This window comes from Strongylocentrotus purpuratus, unplaced genomic scaffold, assembly GCF_000002235.5.
Source record: "Strongylocentrotus purpuratus isolate Spur 01 unplaced genomic scaffold, Spur_5.0 spur5_scaffold_4, whole genome shotgun sequence".
Classification (NCBI taxonomy): domain Eukaryota; kingdom Metazoa; phylum Echinodermata; class Echinoidea; order Camarodonta; family Strongylocentrotidae; genus Strongylocentrotus; species Strongylocentrotus purpuratus.
In genome coordinates this window covers 3,414,718-3,437,181 of record NW_022145610.1, presented here as the reverse complement: position 1 = coordinate 3,437,181, position 22,464 = coordinate 3,414,718, and the positions used below count along the sequence as shown (strand labels likewise).

General features: G+C 37.5%; 1 protein-coding gene across 1 annotated transcript; it reads left to right on the top strand.

Annotated features, from left to right (window-relative positions):
• Nucleotides 1–99: 99 nt before the first annotated feature.
• LOC115929268 (methyltransferase-like protein 27) lies at nucleotides 100–3,983 on the top strand. Its single transcript, XM_030997957.1, has 5 exons — nucleotides 100–161; nucleotides 1,131–1,272; nucleotides 2,163–2,279; nucleotides 2,820–2,958; nucleotides 3,802–3,983. Exons 2-5 carry the CDS (start codon nucleotides 1,144–1,146, stop codon nucleotides 3,981–3,983), a joined length of 567 nt encoding a protein of 188 aa, XP_030853817.1. The 5' UTR covers nucleotides 100–161; nucleotides 1,131–1,143.
• Nucleotides 3,984–22,464: the final 18,481 nt, after the last annotated feature.

Here is a 22,464-nt window from a genome sequence, read left to right as displayed (position 1 = left end):
GGTATATTCGGGGTAGGTTTACGTTATTAACGCATTATCTCGCCCATGACCTCCTCACAAAAAGCTTTATAATAGTGTTACACTGGTGTAAACTATCGCAGTACCATCGCAGTTCAGAATACAGGTCTTCTCAAACTTTTGGAGGGCAGTGTACGTACCTTGTAAGTATTGCTAAGTTTCTTATTTTTGCTTTCATTGCGCTAGATGTTGACAAGACGAGCTTTGCATTGCTGTATCAGATCATGGACATAACACAGATTTGTTAGATCAATGATCAGGTCTACATTTTAATGAGAAGTGAAATTATTGAAACGGGGAAGTTTCCGAAAAAGTCTTTGACATCTAATGATTTTACCATTTTGCCGACCTCAATGGCATCGCTCTACCGTGTGGTGGGTTATGTATTTCATCGCCCTCATCTTTGCAGTTTTCCTTCCAGAATGCAGTTTGTTTTGTACAATGCTCATTGCACACAAGGCGTTATTGACCTGACGTAGGACTGCGTTAGTGACTGATTAGCGTAAGTGATAATGCAATCGAAACGAGAATTTCATGACGCAGTCCTTAGTCAGCAAGTGATATTTTTATTTATATATTCCATATATTATTAGTTGTTGTATTCATATATCAGTTATCTCTGCCACATCATCTAAGGGGTCTTAAATAAACAAACTTTGCTTCAACCAAGATCTCCTCGTCTTTCTTTTTCCACATTGTACCGTTTTGATTAAACTCTATTATATTTTGTAACATGTGATTTCTGGAAAACAAAATAAACTTGATACTTGATACTTGACCTGATCTAGGTGCAAAAGGGCATCAGGAAACACTCAAGTGACAAAATTCTACGCGCTGGTGATTGCTGCAACTGAAGAAGGAAACTCTGCTTTCATGTCTTTGGAGACAATGCTGGATTACAGCTCACTGCCGTAACTCACAAGGGAAAATGATGACTACCGCACACGGGCCTATTTATAAGACACATACCTCATTTCAATGTTAAATTCTTTTGAATTTCCTACGTGTGGTTTCGCTTCCTAGCACCTGGGAATATGATTACCCTTTTCGACTTATAATTCATCGTCTTTAATAGAATTCAAACTATACTTCATGTTATTTGCATATTTTAGGAAATTGTGAACTATGGATCTCAAGACGATAGACATCACCGATCCATGCGGGGTACAGGCAGTCTTTGATAATCTTCTGGATTGTCAAAACAGGGAGGACATGGCGAAGCTTTACGACAATATAGCACCAGACTACGATATGGTAATGTATTTATTTTCTTGAAGAAATGCCACCCTTTACATATGCACACATACACACATACGCACACACACAAACACACACACTCATCCTTCTTGTTTCAATTATCCTAGTGTTCAAATACGGACCACTAAAATAACGATCAGGTCACTGAAAAGAAACGCGGCAAATTATAAGATAATTGTCTTCTATTCCATTTATGTAATGTTATGGATGATGAATGATAGAGGGCTAAGACGTAGCTATTTATTGATGTATAGATATGAATTAATTGAATTTAATACAAATTACAAAATTAATCTGACCCCATTGAGGTCAAAACCTATCAGATATCTATGTAGATGTTCCAAACTCAACATTTATTTCGGTAGATCGAATGGTCAGGTTATATAGGCTCCGGGATGGTCACACCGATTGGATCACGTGACTAGGGATTAAGGAGAGAGACAATGGATGTCCTTCGAGGCATGCTCGGCACTCTTGACGTTTGAGCCAGACTTCAGAGTTGCATATAAACCTTATTGTATAGACTATTTTAACTGAATCTATCGACTTTTCTTCATATTCATAATTTCAAAATCTTCTAAATATTCCCAAAGAATTTGAACACTAACTTTTCATCTACGATAGCCACAGATATTGCAAATTAAGTTGACAATAATTTCCAAGTTTAAGATAACACAGGAATCTGAAAAAAGGACATATAAATGCGTCTTGTCTCTGCTTCATGCAGTGGAGAAGAAAGCAGTGTGGCTTAAGGTCACGTTTGTTTTACTCATGTGTGACCTGTCTCGTTAACAGGGGACACCCAATGCCCTCCAAAAACATCCGTCTCCCTGAAAAGTCAAAATGTGAAGTTCTTTTTTAAGTACGAGTTATGTACTTTTGTTTAGGTAAGCAATGAATGGGCTGGACCTGCTGAAACGGCGGCTAAGCTTCAGGAAATCGAACCAAACAAAAATGCTTGTATTCTTGATGTCGGATGTGGAACTGGTTTGGTTGGCAAAGCAGTAAGTATCCCGATATCATGAATCTCACTATTGCACAATTCATGTTTTCTCCACATCTCGTCACAAACATGCACACACAAAAAGAACAAAATAACTTCAGCGATGTCTTCTGCAGATTTTTCTTTCACCCAAAATGTTATTTATGCATGTATTCATATTTTATCCTCGAGTTTTGTTATTCCCATAGGCGTCGCTTGAAGAGGGTAAAGGGCGTTTAATTTGTTCCCCTTCAAAATTCGCTACTAGCAACTTTCGGATTTTCAGTCAAGTTGTAAAATGGCAAAATAATCTTGATGATTTTTTTTCTCACCTTCTTTCTCCTATGATCATTGAATATATTTCGCATCTATTTGCTTTTTTGACAATGTGACAACCCCCTTTATTCAAAACTTACATCATTGTAATAATTAATAATGTTATTATAATTAATTCATTAATTATTAATAATTATTAATTAATAACTGTTAAATCACTAACTACAGGTCGTTCAAATGTCTGGTTCCAATATTAAATATTTTATATTCTGTCTTTCAAAAAAAGGTTTCGGATGTAGGCTACCTCAATCTGTACGGAATTGATATGTCCGAGAGTTCGTTGAACATCGCGAGCGAGAAAGGAGTCTACTCTAAGTTGATTAACGCTACATTTGGACCCGAAACTCCTCTTAACTACAAAGACGGTAAATATCGAAATGAGTGGATGTCGATGTCTTATTTCTTATGCAACCTCTCAGTAATAAAGTACACTGTTTAAAGTTAGATACAAAATAGCCCGATATATCCCTGCTTTCCACCAACTTTAAGTAAATATTATGCGAAATTTCTTTCACGAAAGAGGAAATCCAACCTTAATAGCATAAAAATCTGAAAAGTAGACATGTGAAAATTTGAATGAGATCGGAAACGAACTGGGAAGACATGCATTGATGTAAGTCATAATCACTAGATGCTTTTCAAATCGTCTGAATCGGTAATGTCTTTGTGTGTGATGTATAGTGGCGGACAACTTTACCATTCGTTCCAACACAAAAATATTACACAAAATTCAAATTTTTCAGAAATGTATGAATTAGGAGGGTCTAATTTTAGATAATACTATCCATAATATTTTGTCAAGGGGTGACCTAAGAGAGAAGGCACTCTGGAGTAAAAAGAGATGAATGAAGAACAGAATTTTATTTTCACAGAATGGAGAGGTTTACCTTTGGCAGTGCATGAACCTAACTCTAGAGACTAATGCTACGGTCACAAAGGTTCATACGAACGATGGTTTCGTACGAAACTCCCTGTTTTTCCATTGTCTTCCCGAATTTCCATTGTCTGAAAATCGTTCGTACGGCGTTCGCAGCAGTTCGTAATGGCATTTGTGACCGAGGCTTTAGGCTGACCTGACCCATTAGCGCATAGCTATCTGGTCTAGTTCTGGTCTAGGTCTAGTAAATCCATATACGGTCCAGAACTAGACTAATAGCTATCGAGAATACGACCCCATGATATGTGTTTGTCCCATCTTTTACCACTAGGATTTTTCGATGTTGCGTTATCTACTGGATGTTTTCTACCAAACCATCTCGACCACACCCATCTACCTGAAATGATACGACTCGTGAAGAAAGTTCAGAATATTATAAAACCATACATGAATCTCAATTTGACACTCTCCAACCAGGCGTTATATAGCTACCCGGTAGCATGGGGACGTTAAAGATAAACTCAAGTTCTGGTAAAAAAAAAAAAAAAAAAAAATTAATTCTCACAGAATCAAACAAAACTTACAAGACTTACAAGATTACAAATAAATGACATGTGCCAAACAATTTTGGAAGAAAATGTATACTGGCTGAGTAATGAGCATAGAAAGACAAGGAAATCAAGGTAGTACTAGCCCCGACACCATGTGTGTTGTCCTATATATAGCTTTCTGTGTACAGTGCTTGTTACTTTACCAAGACTCGGTCAAATTTATTATGATTTTGATGACTCCAGAACCTTGCAGTGCACGCCAATACTTACATTCTACATGATTAACTGTTTCTGATACTTTCCACACCTTTTCTTTCACAATGCAATCGCATTACCAGTACTAAAGTTTATCTTTAATGTGGTTGGATTGGTATATCTGCACTTGTGAAATGGTTCCTGGCCGGACCGGGGTATGACCGGTGTAATAATAATTACAATCTAAAGGATTGGAAACGTAGTATTAAGCGTCTTATCAATATGACTATGATCGATATTGTTATAGAATCCGAACATGATTTATAAAGCAAGGACACTTAATGTATTCAAATAACCCTATATTTACTTTCTTAAAATCTTGAGACCAATTTCACATCTGCTATACAGTACGTCCCACAAAAAACGAAACCGAGAAACAATCGTCGATGTTTTATCATAACTTAATCACAATTATAATTAATAAATGACACATATTTGGAAAGCTTTGATCCTCCTCAATAATTTGATGCAACTCATATGATGCATACTTCACGCATGAGTGATTAAAAGCAATTTGAAGAGAGGAAACAAAAAAAGTCATTTGGCGGGTGATATCTGAATTTTAAAGGGAAAATCACATTTCTAGAAAGTTCAATTTCTCCACTTTCATATGATAGTCCAGTAGACGGTACCATATACCATATACCATGTACATGACCTGGAAAAGTACAAGTTGTTTTGTTGATTTGTGTTCAAGATGGGTATTGAAGTAAATTCAGCTTGGTTGCCAGCTTGGCAACCTTGGGCAACTTTTTTAACAGCCATATTAGCATAATCATCTAATTATTATTTGCAATATGTAATAATGTTGCTAATCTCAATCCAGGAAGCCTGAAAACATGGATAATACAACTTTTCAAGGGTTTTTTATGACGAGGAATTCATTTATGACACCAATTTTTATTTTAAGTAATACAAATGTCTTAAATAGCATAATTAGGATAATATGTACAATATATCGACTTCATTGTCATTGTTTATCTATAAAGCCTAAAAATGGTGCAATGCAACATTGTAAGTCACTTTTGAAAGATTAATCATTAATTCATGAGAAGATATTCGACGTATATGTAGTATAATTAGCCTATTTAGCATAATAATCTAATTAGCATATATGTGCAATATGTAATAATGTTGCTAATCTTAATCCAGGAAGCCCGAAAACATGAATAATGTGACTTTTCAAGGATTTTTCCATGACGAGGAATTCGTTTATGACACCAGTATTTATTTTTGAGAAATGCAAATGTCTTAAATAGCATAAGTTTGATATATGGACTTCATTGTCCTTGTTTATCTATAAAGCCTAAAAATGGTGCAATGCAACATTGTAAATGACCTTTTGAAAGACTACACATTAATTCATTAGAAGATATTCCATGTAGATGACGTATAATTAGCCTAATTAGCATATACATTGTATGTGCAATATGTAATAATGTTGCTAATCTTAATCCAGGAAGCCTGAAAACATGGATTATATGACTTTTCTAGGGTTTTCCATGACGAGGGATTCAGTTGTGATGCCATTTTTTATTTTCAAGTAATGCAATTGGCTTAATATGTAATTATTGTACTAATAAGCCTAATTAGCATATATGTAGTACTACATAAATGTAGAATATCAATTATTTGGGACTCTATTTAGCTTCACAATTTGTATGTCCAATGTGGTGGTTATCTTGGTTGCAAGGCAATGTTGTCGAACCTCATGAAATGTCTAGGCAATGACGGGGTCATCAAACGCATTGAAGGTTGGGCTTCAGTCTTTGGAATTAGAGAGACTGTCGGACACACACTGAAGATGGTTAGAGCAGATGATAGTGATGGAATTGATGATGTGGTGAGACAGGTACGTACGTACGCCAGGGATGTTGAATACATGAGTGCGAACTATGATCTGTCTATGCATGTTTATTAAAGCTAGAACCATTGAGAGTACAAGCCCGACATTGCTCAAGCTTGTGGCAGAATTCTTGTAGAAGTCATATTATCTATGTTTTCAGGCTTCCTGGATTAAGATTAACAACATTATTACATATTGCACATATATGCTAATAAGATTATTATGCTAATTAGGCTAATTATACTACATCTAAATGGAATATCTTCTCATGAATTCATGATTAGTCTTTCACAAGTGATTTACAATGTTGCATTGCACCATTTTTAGGCTTTATAGATAAACAATGGCAATGAATTCCATATATTGTACACATGCTTATTAGCTCATTATGCTAATTATGCTATTTAAGACATATTTGTATCACTTAAAAAATAAAAATTGGTGTCATAAATGAAATCCTTCATAGAAAACCATTAAAAAGTCGTATTATCCATGTTTTCAGGCTTCCTGGATTGAGATTAGCAACATTATTACATATTGCACATATGCTAATTAGATGATTATGCTAATATGGCTGTTAAAAAAGTTGCCCAAGGTGGCCAAGCTGGCAACCAAGCTGAATTTACTTCAATACCCATCTAGAACATAAATCAACAACAAAAAACCTTGTACTTATCAACTTTTCCAGGTCTGAAAAACTTCTACAGGACTATGACACCTCAATCAGGAAAAATGAGCCAGGAATAACAAAGTTCTGTTGGTTTAAAAAAATGCTTGCATTTCCATAATTTGATCAAACGAGTTCGTTTTTACTGGCTGCCTGCCGTAGCATCAAACAGAATTGACAAAAGACTGAACTCCGTTTCGTTGAAGATTAACCATGCATCAGGTCTTTCGTCTTCTTTGTGCATGGCTGATCGTCAACGAAACGGAAGTAAGTCTTTTGTCAACTCTGTTCGTTGCAACGGCAAGAAGCCAGTTAAAACGAACCCGTTTGATCAAATTATTGAAATGCAAGCATTAATTTAAATTACGTAACCCGTACATGATTTCTACAAACAATGCAAAAGAGTGTTTTAAGTTGATTGGGTTGATTTCAGTTGAGTTCAGTTGATTTTTTGAAAGTCTTTTGTTGAAAGTGGATTGTGTGAAATTATTAAAGACTATTTTGTAAACAAAAGTTATTCATTTTCATCTCATGACTGGACTTATCAAATGTTTACATCGTTACAGAATGGTAGCAATCATTTAATGGTAAGAATAGGTTGGCATTTGGTGTTACATAAATATGTGGACGTGATGTTGTTGTTGTTGTTGTTGTTGTTGTTGTAGTCATCTTCGATATTGATTTCGTATTTATGGCGCTTGTTTTTACGTTTTGGATATACACGACTTAATATCTACCAGAATAGTTTCAACACAAGGATTATTATTATTTTTCTTTTCCAGGTGGTTATCTGCTCATCATCACGAGAAAGGGTGTGTTCGAGAAGGAAGAATACGGTATGGTACTCAAGACTAATCTGCTACATCTGGCTGAAACAAAGATACTCCAAAAGATATTCCACGAGGACGTTTTGTACCAGAAAGATGTCAACGTAGCAGGCATAGCACTGTGTTACAAAGTTATCTAGAAAGAGATGATGATGAATGAGGATTACCTCTGATTTTAGGTCTTAAATAGAAGGTTGAGTTCTGGGAACAGGTGAAAAATAATTTGTGTGCGTTATCATTGTATTATGCAAGTGTTGAAGAACATCAGATAAAAAATGTTCACTGAAAAGCATGCCCTTCAAATGCCTTAATATTCTAAATATGGCAACGTAGCATCATAAGAATCGGAAAGGATTTTTATGCCACAAGTTCGTGTAGTCCCATATACATCTGTCTGAGTACAGTGCTTGTAACTTTACGAAGACTGTGCCAAATTTCTTATCATTTTGATTATTTCATAACCTTGCAGGCACACCAATACTTATATTCTAGATGATCGATCTTTTCTGATCGATTCCACAATGCTTCTTTTACAATGCTATTGCATGACGAGAACTCAACTTTATCTTTAAAAAGCTACTGATATCAATGGTTTTCCCGTAGTGGAAATAAACGAATACTTTAGTCAGGGGCGGATCCAGGAATTTCTTGCCGGGGGGAGCACACGGGGGGGCACACGGTGGGAAAGAGAACATATATATATCTTAGTCCCCAAAAACTCGCAACGACTCAGCCAACCGCTGAATAAGCGGGGGGGGGGGGGGGGTTAAGAGGACAATTTTTAACTTTTTTATTTGACATTTTGCTCCGTGGAAGGGGGGGGGTAAGGTCACCTTTTTAGGATAGCCATTGGCATATATTTTTTTTTTTATTATTGTTATTTTTTTTTTTTTAATACAATTTTTAATAAACTTTTTTTAGGACGGGGAGGGGAGGGGCACGCCTTTGTTTTTCAGTACATTTTGGGCGAATTTAGGGCTGATTTTAACATATTTTTTTGGCCGGGGACCCCCCTGTGCCCTCCCCCCCCCCCTGGATCCGCCACTGTTAGTATACAAATGTCGACTGCTTTGAGGGGAACGGTTAAAACCTATCGCCCAAGGTGAGTTTTACCCGTGACCCGAAAAACAATCGGTCAATATTTGTTTTATATACCGCATCCTCGTGTCAATTCTCAAAAAGAGGCATTTTAATTAAATATGGCAGATTAAATGTAGGTTTCAATTTTGTAGAGTCTATAGAAATTTACTCCTCTAAGAGCATCGCGCATGTCTCACTGCACGTATATATTGTTAACTTCAACCATTGTGTCCTTGCATTGTACGCGCAAGCAGAACTATACACGGTCAATTTTGTTCGCTATAATGCCCAGCACTCAGAGCACAGAGTGCAAGAAAAGACAACATTCATTATGAAATGGTAAATAATTGGGTGTAAATAACTACTCAAAATGTTGGTAAGACAATTCTGCTTACATATCTTTTCTTCACATATTCACTCTACTTGTACATCTCTAGAATCTCATACTATACTACCTCTTATAATACCTTTCAAATTCAGACCTACTATATTGTGTCACTCAGGAGCCTATTCACATACAAACTATTTTTTTTATTTAAGCTAACCACATTTTACATTTTTTTACCTTGCCTGTCACATCTAATTATTTTAAAACTTCGTATATACCTATTTTCCGTACATTATACTTGATTTGAAATCTTTAAAAGAAATTATTGTGTGAAATTTACGCTTATACCACTATGAACATGACGGACAAAGAAAGAGGACAAAAAATACAGTTCCTCATTCTACCCTCAGCAATTGCTGTGGTAGACAAAGGAACATCCCTTCACTTCTATTATGTAAAAAAATGTGTAGAACAGGTGTTACATGCATATTCACCTGTTCTAAAATAAAATAAAAAATAAACTTCAAACTTCAAATGATCAAATTTTGTAAAATATTTCTCGAGTTAGATTAAAAACTATCTGGGGGGAACTTACTTTTTTGTTGAGTATATATATATATATATATATATATTTATTCAGAATATTACAGTATTATTGTCCAAGGTAAAGCGATAGGGAAATACAAGGCGAGTGGAGATGAAAAGAGGTTCTATGATACAATAAGAAGAAGAGAGAAAGAGAGAGAGAGAGTGAGAGAGAGAGAGTGAGAGAGAGAGAGAGAGAGTGAGCGAGAGAGAGAGAGAGAGAGAGAGAGAGAGAGAGAGAGAAAGGACAAAGAAAGAGGGAAAAAAAGTGGAAGCGAATGGGAAAATTGAAAGAGAAAGATGAGGAGAGGCGAGGAAAATAAATTGAAGCAGACCGAACAAGACTGAGATTTCTAGATTAAACAGCACAATAAACATATTGATATTGGAACCTAGGAGGGAGCGAAATGAAATGAAAACAAATACAATATAGACTGATAGAAATGCCAATATAGATTAGTAATACTAAATAAGACCTGGATATGAAAGAGAGTGGAATATTCTGCGATGTACTTTATCAAAAGGATATTGCTTTACGACGGTAGGCCAAAGAAATGATAATAGGAGCTGACGTTTGCTCACTTATACGGTAAGGATTTATATTGAGAAAAAAAGGCCTGCTGCAAGATCGAAAGTAATTTCCGTTTTACAATGTGAGCATCATTACGCCAATAAATGAGTGCACTATCCTGTTTTCGCGAGCGCATGGATCGTGTATACCGAAGCTAGAGCGTTTTGTATGACTATGCGTTTTAGCTTTGGTTACTTCAAAGGTCATTTGATAATACCGGTAATAAGAATATTGCTTTATTTAGTATCGTATCTAGTTTGTATGTATAATTCACGAGGTCTCATAGTTCTATTACCGCAGTTAACATACCAGGTACGAATCCGAGTTGAGTCCTACACATTAATCTCCATCTGCTTCTCCCTACCCAGGTTGTGAACGTACGCGTACTACACAATCTTCCTGCCGCTTGGGTAAAAGCCCTGGTAATATTCATACTGAATAGAGTATCATATAAATCGTAAAAACATTTATATCGTAGTATAAATCACATCACCACCACCACCATCACACCTTCAACATCATCTTAAGCATCCCCATTATCATTATCATCATCATCATCATTTTTACCATCATTATCATCATCATTATCATTTTCACCATCATTATCATTATCATCATCATTATCATTTTCACCATCATTATCATTTTCACCGTCATTGTCATCTTCATCATCATCATCACCATCATCATTATCATCATCACCATCATAATTATTATTATCAGTACCACCATCATCACCACCACCACCACCACCATCACCATAACCATCATCATCATCATCATCATCATCACCATCATTATCACCATTACAATATCAAATTCACATGTAGCATTATCTTTACAAAAACAATGATACTGACCGTACTGACTGTTATCCAAATAAAATGGAAGCTTTTTTTTAATTCTTTTTAAACTGTAATAATAATATGGGATTGAAGACTACGATTTTTTTTTAAAGATAACATTCTCTATGAAACACAATGGGAAGGTGGGAGAATGATATTACTTGATTAGAACAAAAATGGAAGACATCTGCTCCTTTGGGGGCATATTTGTTTAAACTATGCGACCTACCCCTTACATGATATAGCCTGGCTACGCCAAAGATAATAACCATACCGTGCATTGTGTTTCAATTATCTCATTCTGAATTCCAATTTAATTCAAAATAGCATTCTATGGACAAAACATGGAGAACATAGAAAAGACAATCGAATTGGATGCCCAGCAAATCAATAATTGAATCATTTTTTAGCCAAATGTTATTGCCCGCAGTCTATAGCTAGCAAACTTGTATCAAGTTACTTGCTTTGCATAGTTGCACTCGGGAAATGTAATCGTTTGGATAAAAATAACTCGTACAATGAAGGGAATCAGGGCCTGGTATACAAAAAAAAAGTAATTTTGATATTACCCATCCTTTCAAATTATCTTTTTGCTGCATTGTCGTCACTGCCTGGACATTGTTTCATTCATGGGTAGCGTATGGAATAATGCACTACCCATTATTTCCAATTTTACCGATTCTGATTTGATTTGTTTAAAGCTAATTACGAGTGCTGGTAAGTGGTAATCGAATTTCGTTTGGCTACAAACTGGCCTTAATTCCTTCTGCATCGTTTATCACGCACAGATTGAATGTCTGAGCGAACAAAAATGGACACCAGTTTTACAAAAACTAGGTGGAAATACCGTGTACGAATCAGTCAGTCCGAAGTTGTGAAAAATTCCATATTTGAAAAACGCAATTAAAGGAAAATTCCATCGATGTTATGATATTATGAAGTTTCTCCCCCGATAAAAATTGAAAACTGACAGTATGTTTCTAATTTATGTCAGGACTCAATCTTCTCATTTGCGTTAAGCATGTTAACATGATGTAATATATCCCTCCTTCCTCACTTCCTCCTCCAATTCCAACCCCCCCCCCCTCCCCTCTTCCCTCTCCATCTCCCTCCTCTCATTTCTCTTTCTCTCTCTCTCTCTCTTTTTTTCTCTCTCTCTCCGTCTCTCTTTCTCTGTTTGTATCGTCTTTCTTCATTCGTTCTCATTCACATGTAAGTACTTGTAAAATATCATACTCACAGAGCAGAAATGTTCATTTTACCAGCAAAAGTTTGCTTTTTTTTTGTATGAACCTGTCTCACCCCATCATGACAGTCATCAATAATTAAAATGTATATCCGTAAAACACGAATACATAGCATATTCATAACAATAGTGAATGGTATACTAGTAAATCATATCATAATTAAAGGTCCTTTATACATTTTCGAACGCTATGCCTCTAAAAACTAATCAACGAGCTCACTATTCATACGATCAAGGGCATGTAAGGCCCTACTTTGCACGCAGTGAATATTGTTCGAGGACGAATCAAAATTATCATAATCTTTGAGGATAATGCATTGTGTATTTGTGTTGACAAAGGTCGCTGTTTGATGGAAATAAAATCCATTATCTCGCTGCTGTCTATTTCCTCCCAGAGGATCAGTTCTAGATTAAATTACAAAATAAGAACCTTTCTAATTTTTTTCTATAAATGAATTCTTCTCCACTTTATGGATTATCTTTTAGATAGGCTAACACGATAGCCACTTCTTTTGAAAAATCAACCTCACGCAGTTTCAATAGCCTTGTGCGTCACTCATTGAAATATGACAACATGACATTGACGTATTACGTAATCGAAACATGATTTCTATGGGTCACCTTGAGGGTACTGAAATTACCCCTGGATTAATTTTGTGGATTAATTTTAATCCAGGGGTAATTTCAGTACCCTCAAGGTGACCCATAGAAATCATGTTTCGATTACGTAATACGTCAATGTCATGTTGTCGTATTTCAATGAGTGACGCACAAGGCTATTGAAACTGCGTGAGGTTGATTACATGTTATTTCCCTACGAGAATAGATGATTATTTGTGGAAAGTACATTAAAACTGATTAGAAGTAATTCTTTAGATATATCAATCAATAATTTAAAAAAATGAGTGAATCATAGGGGAAACGATAATAAGTCACAAATATTTTCGCTTCGCATTACAATTTTTGCAGAAATGCAGGGTTATGGATCATTAGTATTAGGGGATGTGAAATACATTCATCTACAAAATAGTAACCAAAAAGTGTTATCTGTTGACCTCTTTAACTTTCGGCCACTCTATGCAAGTCACGAATTCAAAGACAAACTTTTCTTTGGACCATCATCCGTGCCGCATACTAAAGCAGGCACAGGGGGAACGACTTGTGTCCACCCCTATTTTTTTCTTCTTTTTTTGTATTCGTATTATTATGCTAGTGCGATGATTTATTTTTTTGTGCGGGTACGGATTATCGTCAAATATTTTGCCACATTGTATCCCTCTCCTACCCCCCCCCCCCCCACACACACACACACAAAATATATATACGACATCTATTCTTTTGCAAAGTTATTCATTCTTGTAGATCTGTTCGTCCACTGTCCGTCATAATAATACCGACTGAGCATGCTTGCTTCACTGTGATTAACACAGGATACACATAATGGATTCATATCTACCGTAGATTAATCCACGTGGAGGACTGTTAAAGGTGGTGTAGCATAACGAGACTGCGTGTCTTTCCTGTGGCCTGACTCGGGGCCAATAGGGTATAATACGACTTCGCACGGCGCGACCGCAGTATTCACGAGCGTGCAACAGGTGAACTTCGGTCTGTTTCGCGAACGCTAGCGCGCTGACCGTTAATCAAGTCCATTCGTTTACGTACAGTTGTCCAAAAGAAGTCGTATATGATGTTAACCAGTATTTGCAATGTTACACCTCTTTAATTATAATTACAGCAGCACGTGGCTAACATGTAATCACACTTTGAAATAGAAGTTAACATCGGTACCCTCAACTAATTAAGAAGCTGACCCATGCTCCCCGGGAAGGGCGCGATCGAACCCTTGAGGGATCATCTTTTACATATTATACACCAACATAAGGGGGCACATTTGCACCTCTTGGGATGCAGAGTTGCACCTTCTTTAGTCGAGCTTCCTCCATTGTCCAAATTTAGCCCTTGAATGTTCAGATTTGCAACATCATTGTTCTGTCTGGGCAGGAATTTTTAAGCTAGATTTTCCAGTGTGTATTGCAGGAATGGTAAGAAAGATGATTGTTAGACGAAGATATATAAAGGACAACTTGCTGTTGGCTTCAGATGATTTTCGCTCTGACTTGCTTATTTTTATTTTCATTATTCAATGTGTCATCGAGCAGATGATATCAATGTGAAACAATTCATTGAATACTGTTTCATGATTGAAGAAGTAAATAAACTTTGATGAACCTGGTAAGAGAACAATCATTTCCAAAAGAAATGTATAGGCATATCAGATACAAGTAGCATGAAAACAAAGATTTTACATGAATGCAATACAGAAACTGCACGTTCATCAATGGATATGAACCATGTAATGGTATCCTTAAAAAGTACTTCCAAATAGGCGATATAAAAATGTATTAGGCTGAACTTACCCATCATCCTCTTCACCGTCACTCATGTGCGCCGCCGACGATGACCTTTGGACAGGGTGCAGCGAATCGTCGCCATCTTCAGCAATGCTTGCCATGGGCCATAGGAAACACATGGAGTCCCGAACCATCTGGCGGAAGTTATTGTCCTCCGAGAGTCCCGTCTGTTCCACAGTTTTGAACCGCGGGAGGTTCCCGAGCTTTCGAATGCTCCGCTGCATGTTCGCTGGTCTGTATACACTCGGACACAAAGTACGTCACTGTAGGCTTTCCGAGAAAGTAAATTCGCAGCGAAACCGGGTCATGGGAGTCCGGTTTATTAAAGTGAGATAGAAGTAAAATCCAGTAGAAAATTGTGACCTTTTCATTGATATCACACCTGAACGATGTTAGGCACGTATTCAATAAAAGGCATTCCACAAAATGTAATATTCCTGATCCGAATGTGTGTATATGAAGCGGATGCGTATAAATGACAGGCACCAATATAAATCAATCAATCAATCAATCAAGCAAGCGAGCAAGAATGTATTATTCAAGTTCGTTGAAGTTCTAGTGCCTCTTAAGCACTTACCATATCATCCTGCTGAGTACCTAAGCATTTCCTTCGAAAGTTGATAGTTGAGCTTTTACCCCTCAGAATTCATCGATGAAATTCAACTCACTATGACGATATCGTGGCTCACAACAAATACACATGGAATGTTGATGGTCGGAATGCATTTTTACTCAAAGTTCTCAGTCCTTCCATTTTCATGAAGAGATTAAAAAAATTCCGTCCTCCTTGGAAACCCATTTACGGCAGAATAATGGGCACTTACGGCGATACATGAAAAAGGAAAACCAGTAGAAAATAGTTCAGGCATTACCATCCAGTCGAGTTTTTCATTATTTGCGGCATACGGATGTAAACAAACTGCACGACACGGGTGGCAGGGGGCACTCAATGAATAATGCTGGTAACGGGGTTTCCATCTCCCAGCGGTAGTAGTAGCAGACGACGCGTTGCCAATTTACCAACCGGTCTTTATCCACAGATGGAACTGAAAAAGATATAAAAAGAGAAACGGTAAATGGCAAAAAGGCAACGGATGAGACTTATTGTGTAACTGTGACGTAGGAATAAGTAACCTACACGTCCCACTGCCTGGATAAAGAAACAAAATTATTGTGAGGATCACCATAAATCATTGCTAATTGCGAATATACTCCATGCAGTTGATGGGAGGGTGCCATACAAATGACAGTTCTAGATACAAAAGGACTGTAGTCATACGAAAGGGTGGAATAGTGTAACGGGACATGGTGTTTTCCAGGGGGAAAGAGCTGGGGTGCTGGCGAATGTCTAAGAGAGAGCTTTATACGCGTGAAATATATTCACGATTATCACGACGTTAAGGTAGAGGACTTTGGTCTCGATGGAGAATGGTCCAAAGAACAAAAAGGGGTTGCATGGAATAACAGAGAAAGAAAAAGAAGGAGACAAAAGGAAGTGTAATGTAAAATAATTTTCACTGGACGAAAGCGATGGTAGAAAATAATTTTACAAGTGACTCTGTATAAACAGAATTTACAAAAATTGCATGCTTTCGTCAAAACTGCATTCGCTAAGATTATTAACCTCATATTATTATCATCACAATGTACTTCATGAAGATCGGCATTTTCTAAAATGTGAAAGAATAGCCTACAGAGGGACTATTCTGCCCCCCCCCCCTTCTCGAAGTGGAAGTGCACAAATTTCATCTTGTTTTACTCTATGCAAGAACCAATTCATTATTTTTTGTCTAGAATTTCCATATTGACTTTTCCTCCCCTACAGTTCATACAATATTCATGGTCGTAGGCATTGGTAAAGTGATGGATATGAGAGAGAGTGAATAATCCATTGTGACTACCTACAAGCGTTGAACATCATGACATCGTTCCCTCGTGCAATTAAAATGAGTACCGGTTACTGCCTTAGGAACATTAAAGAGATTCTCCTCTATGTGATAATGCGCTGATTTTGCTCATGCCTTTTCGAAAAGGAGCTAGATCAAGAGCCGAGATTGATGGTGTCTTCAATATCTCGAGAAACCTTCATCATCCCCATCGAAATGAAGCAATACAAGGGCTACTCCAGGGACCCGTTTCACAAAGCCTTTTTTCAATGACAAGTGACAAAATCAGTGACAAATCTGCTGATAACCAATCAGAAGCAAGGATTTCAGTAGCTTATAACAAAAAATGTCATTTGTCACTGATGACAAGTTTTGTGAAATGGGGCCCAGAAGTTAAAACAGAAAAGGGTGTGTCTGATTCCCCCGAAGATGAGATAAGAACGAAGTCCTCCTAAGTCCTCCTCCCGATACGCCTTCGCAGTGACATGTTGCGAACACAGCGGGAAAGGGATAAATTGTATCTGTATACATTGAACTCACGGCTCTCGCTCCAATGACTTTCAACGTCTATCAATACATCACTCAATTCTTAATGGCGTCTCAGAAAGAAGAAAATAGGGAAGGATAAAAGAGAGAGAGAGAGAGAGAGAAGAAAAAAGACAGTCTGTCGCTTTGTGTGATTCGTTATAGTTTCCAAGGTTTTCGATCCGAGTTATGTCTATTGGACACAAAATCGTGTTTTCAAGCACGAGCCTTGACGCGAAAAATAAAACAAAAATGCATCTGCTGAGATGTAAGAAAGAAAAACGCGTGCTCTTGTTTCAACACTATTGATGTATTGCCCTCTTTTTGCCTCAAAATTAACTAGGACAAAACCGTTTACCCCCTGGGTATAATTTCAATAATGGTATGTTGAAATATAGCAGCATAAATCCGCTGTGACCTGGCATTTAAGCTTCTACAAAAAGGTGTTTAAGTTCTGGTCAAGTGATTGCATTGTGACAGAAACTATCTGGAAATGATTAGGAAATTCGATTACGTGCGCGTAAGAATTGGCGTATACTGTGAGATTTTAAAATCATAGAAAAGGTACTAGACGGACTCATTCCTGCTAAAATGCACACGCACTGCACTCAGATATGTGTTTTTACTGGGCTATGCACACATGTAGCAGGAAAGTTTGGTCCAAATTCTGAACTGTTTCTATTGATAATTTCAGATTTGAGGGCATACGAAGAATTTCAGGGAATTTTTTTAATATGATACTCTTTTAAAAATGAGGTAAGAAGAATGAAGAAATTCGTAAATTATGTTCACCTTTATCACACCTTAACATTCTCTTTAAATAAAAACGTGATTTTTCTCCTTTTTTTGGGGGGGGGGTGGGGTAAAATTCCTTTCTTGATCTCAACTGAAAGAAGAAACAGCTAAAACCAGGCATCAATATCTTTATCCCACAATCCAGTCAACAGCCTTCTTACACGCAGGAGACAATCTTACTCTGCTCAAGGCTGTACTACTAACTAATGAGAACTGTCGACCATTATCTCGCTTCATTTTTGACCAACGCACGCAGACGATTTCATTTTATTTCTAGTAAATTATCGAAGACGGACGATCCCTCGCGGATACGAAGCCATGCGCTCAGTCATTCCGATGTAATTTGTGACCCGAAGCTTTTCCCGCCTTGTCAGATGTATGACTGGCGGGTGAAACAAGGAAGATGCTCTTTCCTTGTTCGCTTAATCCCTCATTTGGGGTTCATACTGGTCATAGATTATGTATAGATATTAAGGACGTGACCACACCACGTCAAAATAAAGGAGTTTGATAAGGCCTAGAGACTTCTATAGTAATCTTTCGAGTAACAACACCTTACGATCCTTTTTTACTTTGTTTTGTTAATTTACAACGCTTGTTGCATCCGGGGCACCATATGTTGACAGTTTATCTGACGTCTCATTTGCAAGAGGCATCGTAATACTAGAGAGAGAGAAAAATACTGACATATTGGCTATATCGATTAGCTAAGGTAAAGATTGACTCGAAAGATAAAACGTAAGAGAAAAGAGAAACAGACCACAGGAAGAAAGGAGAAATAAAGAAGTGAAATAAAGATGAATCCTTTTTCTTTGGCAGAGAATTTATTCAAAAAAATAGGTGACAGGCCTATTTTTTGTTTTGCTTGTCACAAATATGTCTTGAAGTGCATTTTTGAGCCTCCTCCTTACAAATTCCCCGTTCTGCTCGTGAAAAGAAGGAAGGAATGGTATACGTATATGCAGGCGCGTACGCAGGATTTTTTCAAGGGGGGGGGTTTAAACATTTATAAATCGGGCCGAAAATTTCGCAACGACTCAGCCAGCCGCTGAATAAGCGGGGGGGGTAAGAGGTCACTTTTTTTTTTTTTTGGTCCCAAAAATATCGCAACGACTCAGCCGACCGCTGAATAAGCGGGGGGGGGGGGGTAAGAGGACACTTTTTTTTTTTTTTGGCCTCGAAATTTGAAAATTTGTCATTTTGCTCCGTTGGGGGGGGGGGGGGTTGGGTCAGCTTTTTTAGGTCAGCCATGGGAATTTTTTTTTTTTTTTTAATAAAAAAAAAAAAAAAAAAATCCAAAAGGGGGGGGGGGGGGGGTTTTTAGGGAAATTTAGGGGGGGGGGGGGGGGTTTACACACAAAAAAATACCAAAGGGGGGGTTAACCCCCCAAACACCCCCCCCCCCCCCTATATACGCGCCTGCGTATATGACATAAATAGAACCCCGTAGCAAGATGGGAAGTTAAAGATAATGGCAGAAGAAGAAAACATGAAGATAACATTATGAGAAAAATCTCAACATCTCCTCCGGTTAAAATATAGTTACTTGTCCAAAAGTAAGATCGTTTGAGCATATCTTGTAGATCATTCTGTCCGTCCACTGTCCGTCATAATAATACCGACTGAGCATGTTTGCTCCACTGATTACCACATGGGGTACACATAATGGATTCATATCTACCGTAGATTAATCTCAATAAAGGACTGTAGAGGTGTCGTGGTCGAGTGGATATGTTACCGGACTGTGGATCACAATGTTCGGTTTCAAGCCCCACCGCTACACTAATGTCCTTTGGCAAGTCACTTATCTACATTTGCCACTCACCACCCAGGTGTTAAATGGTACCCGGTAGGATACGAACGTTGATGTGATTGGATTGGCAGATGAGCGCTGACTGGTTCCTATGAATTGGAGCGTGTACACTATCGTATGCGGATGAGCAATTGAATTCAATGACCTGGCAAAAATCAATTACAATGCTAAGCTCTCCAAAACGTAGTATTAAGCACCGTATAAATATGATTATGATTATCATCTTAAAGCCTAATACATGCATTATGGGAAAAAAATGGGAAAAATTAAGGGCATTTGGGCATTACAGTACGTCTTCGGGGATTTCAAAATTTCAAAATATATTCTGCTTTAGGAGGAAAATCTCTTCCCAAACCGACCCCCAATACATGATGTTCCTTTATTTTCTATCAATAGTAGGAACAATCCCTTACATTGCTATTACTCTTATTAACAAGGAATTAAACAAAAAATGCTCATTTACTTATTTTAAACACGCTTGCACACATTTTTACACAGGTGTGTATAAATTTGTGGCAAAAGGGAAGAATAGGTACCCTTTGCACCCCCCCCCCCCACCTCAGCTGTATCTGCCACTGATATGACTTTCCCCTTAGGGAACTCTTCAACACGTGACGAAACGAAGAAAAAAACGAGCTTGTCTGGCCTTTCTACAGAAAAGCTAATTATATAAAAATTGAAAAAAAATAATTTATCGTCCTTCCCATTTAGACTTAATATTTTGATAATTCGAGATAAATGATAACTAGGGGGACTTCTGTTAAACGTTCCAAAGATCTCTCTCTTTCAACAACAACAAACAAAGAACTAGAAATGCAAACGTGTCACAACGATTTGCGTGCACCATGTTTCTACGTGTCAAACGAAAGAGCTTCTCTCGGACTATCCAGAGCAATTAGTACGAAGTCTAGTAGCTTCTGTGATATTGGAGATAGGTAGGGCGAAAGAAAGGCCTCAGCAGTGACCTTGATGGGATAGTAGTGACTATGCCTACGAAGTTTGAAAGAAATTGGGATAGGGGAAAGAACCTAGAAAGGGCTCGCAAGCACTGCGTGCAAAAACCAATGGGATTTGGTGCATGTTCGTCATTGCAATCAAGATCGTTCTTGGGCCAAAAGCGTGAACCCGATATGCCCCATAGACAATGCGTGTAATGCATGGGCGGAAAACGTACAGGATCTTTATTATGACCGAAGTTAAATTGTTTTCTCTCTCTCTCTCTCTCTCTCTCTCTTTATGTCTCTTTATGGGCCGTATTTGGTATCATTAAAAAGAGAATTTCGTGGTTGTTATTGTAAACCACTCTCTTGTTTCTATGATAATCCTATCGAAACACGTGATGTAAAATAGATTTATAGGACCAAATGGCGTCTTAAATGGCCCCGTTGACCAATTTTAAAAATCCAGCCACGAGGTGCCCTGCGTATTGGAACTCGGCATGTCATTGCAAATTTTCAAGGAAAAAAAGGACGTTTAAGGGGCGAAAAGCAGTCTGAAAAAATGACGTCATAGCCGATACGTGTTAGATTCGGGCGGAAACTCGGCGGAATTCGTATAGTGACCCTTGTTCAAATGCGAGTTACTCACAATTTTCTGTGTGAACATATACCATACTTGGTATCGATCGAAAGGGCACTTCATTGCGGTCAGTTTGACACCAATGTCATCTGCACGCAATGTATTACACGCATTAAACTCGCTATTACGTAATGCATGGTAAATTCATCATTTTTGGCGATAACTTTCTGCTGACATATTCGAAATTTACCAAACTTAGCACACAGTTGTCACGTATATGGATACATATGTCTGCCAAGTTTTATTGATGTAGGTATAAAGATCGCAATTTTAGAGCAAGTTGAAGTTATTTTGGAATTTTCTTGATTAATGGCGAATTTGGAGGGCATTCTCTCAAATTTGGTCAGTGTTAGGGTATATAATTTTGTATATGGCTGGAAAGGGCATATCTTCAAGTATCTAAATCCAAAAAAGTGTACGGGTTTGCCAAGCCATAATGGAGATACGGCCACAGAAAGAAAGCCAAATCCCAGAACTTTAGAGGGGGCTATTTGTGTTGTGCATAGCCATTAAAACGTAAAATTTGGCATGGCTATGTGCAATTATAAGATAAGGATACTGTGAGATTCGAATACAAAACGAAATTTATGTGAAAAAGTTATGGCACTTCAGATTTTTAGGGGTCAATTTTTTAAGAATTTGAGAGATTTTTGACGGATTCGGTTTCAGATTTGAATTTTGAGTACGAAAATGGCATTTTGAAGGTCAAGTTATTGTCGCAGATAAAAGAACATCTCTTAGACTATCTAGAGGAATTTGTTAGAAGGTTGTAGGATCTAGGATAGTGGAGATAGGAAGGAAGAAAGAAAGGCCTTAAAATGGACCAGAAACTGACAAAATGGCGCCTGGACGGTTATGCATGAGTGGTTTCGAGAATCAAAGAATGTAGTGACCTTCATGAGATGTTAGAGACTATGCCCATGAAATTTGAAGGAATCGAGCAAGAGAAAAGGACCTAGATAGGAATAACAAGCACTACGTGCAAAGCGAATGGGATTCCGGACGACAAGAAGAAGAAGAAGAACCAAGAATATTAATAAGAAGAATGTGAACGAAAACAAGGCAATGACGAAGGTCGTCTTGCAATAAGATAAGAATATTAATAAGAAGAATGTGAACGAAAACAAGGCAATGACGAAGGTCGTCATTGCAAAAAAGAATTGAGCGTTTTTCCGGAAGCCT

Bases quoted from the DNA above. Each gene is read 5' to 3' on its own strand.
- LOC115929268 (XM_030997957.1), top strand. From the start codon at position 1,144: ATGGATCTCAAGACGATAGACATCACCGATCCATGCGGGGTACAGGCA. The intron at 1,273-2,162 runs GTAATGTATTTA...ACTTTTGTTTAG, and splicing joins TAGCACCAGACTACGATATG to GTAAGCAATGAATGGGCTGG. The intron at 2,280-2,819 runs GTAAGTATCCCG...TTTCAAAAAAAG, and splicing joins CTGGTTTGGTTGGCAAAGCA to GTTTCGGATGTAGGCTACCT.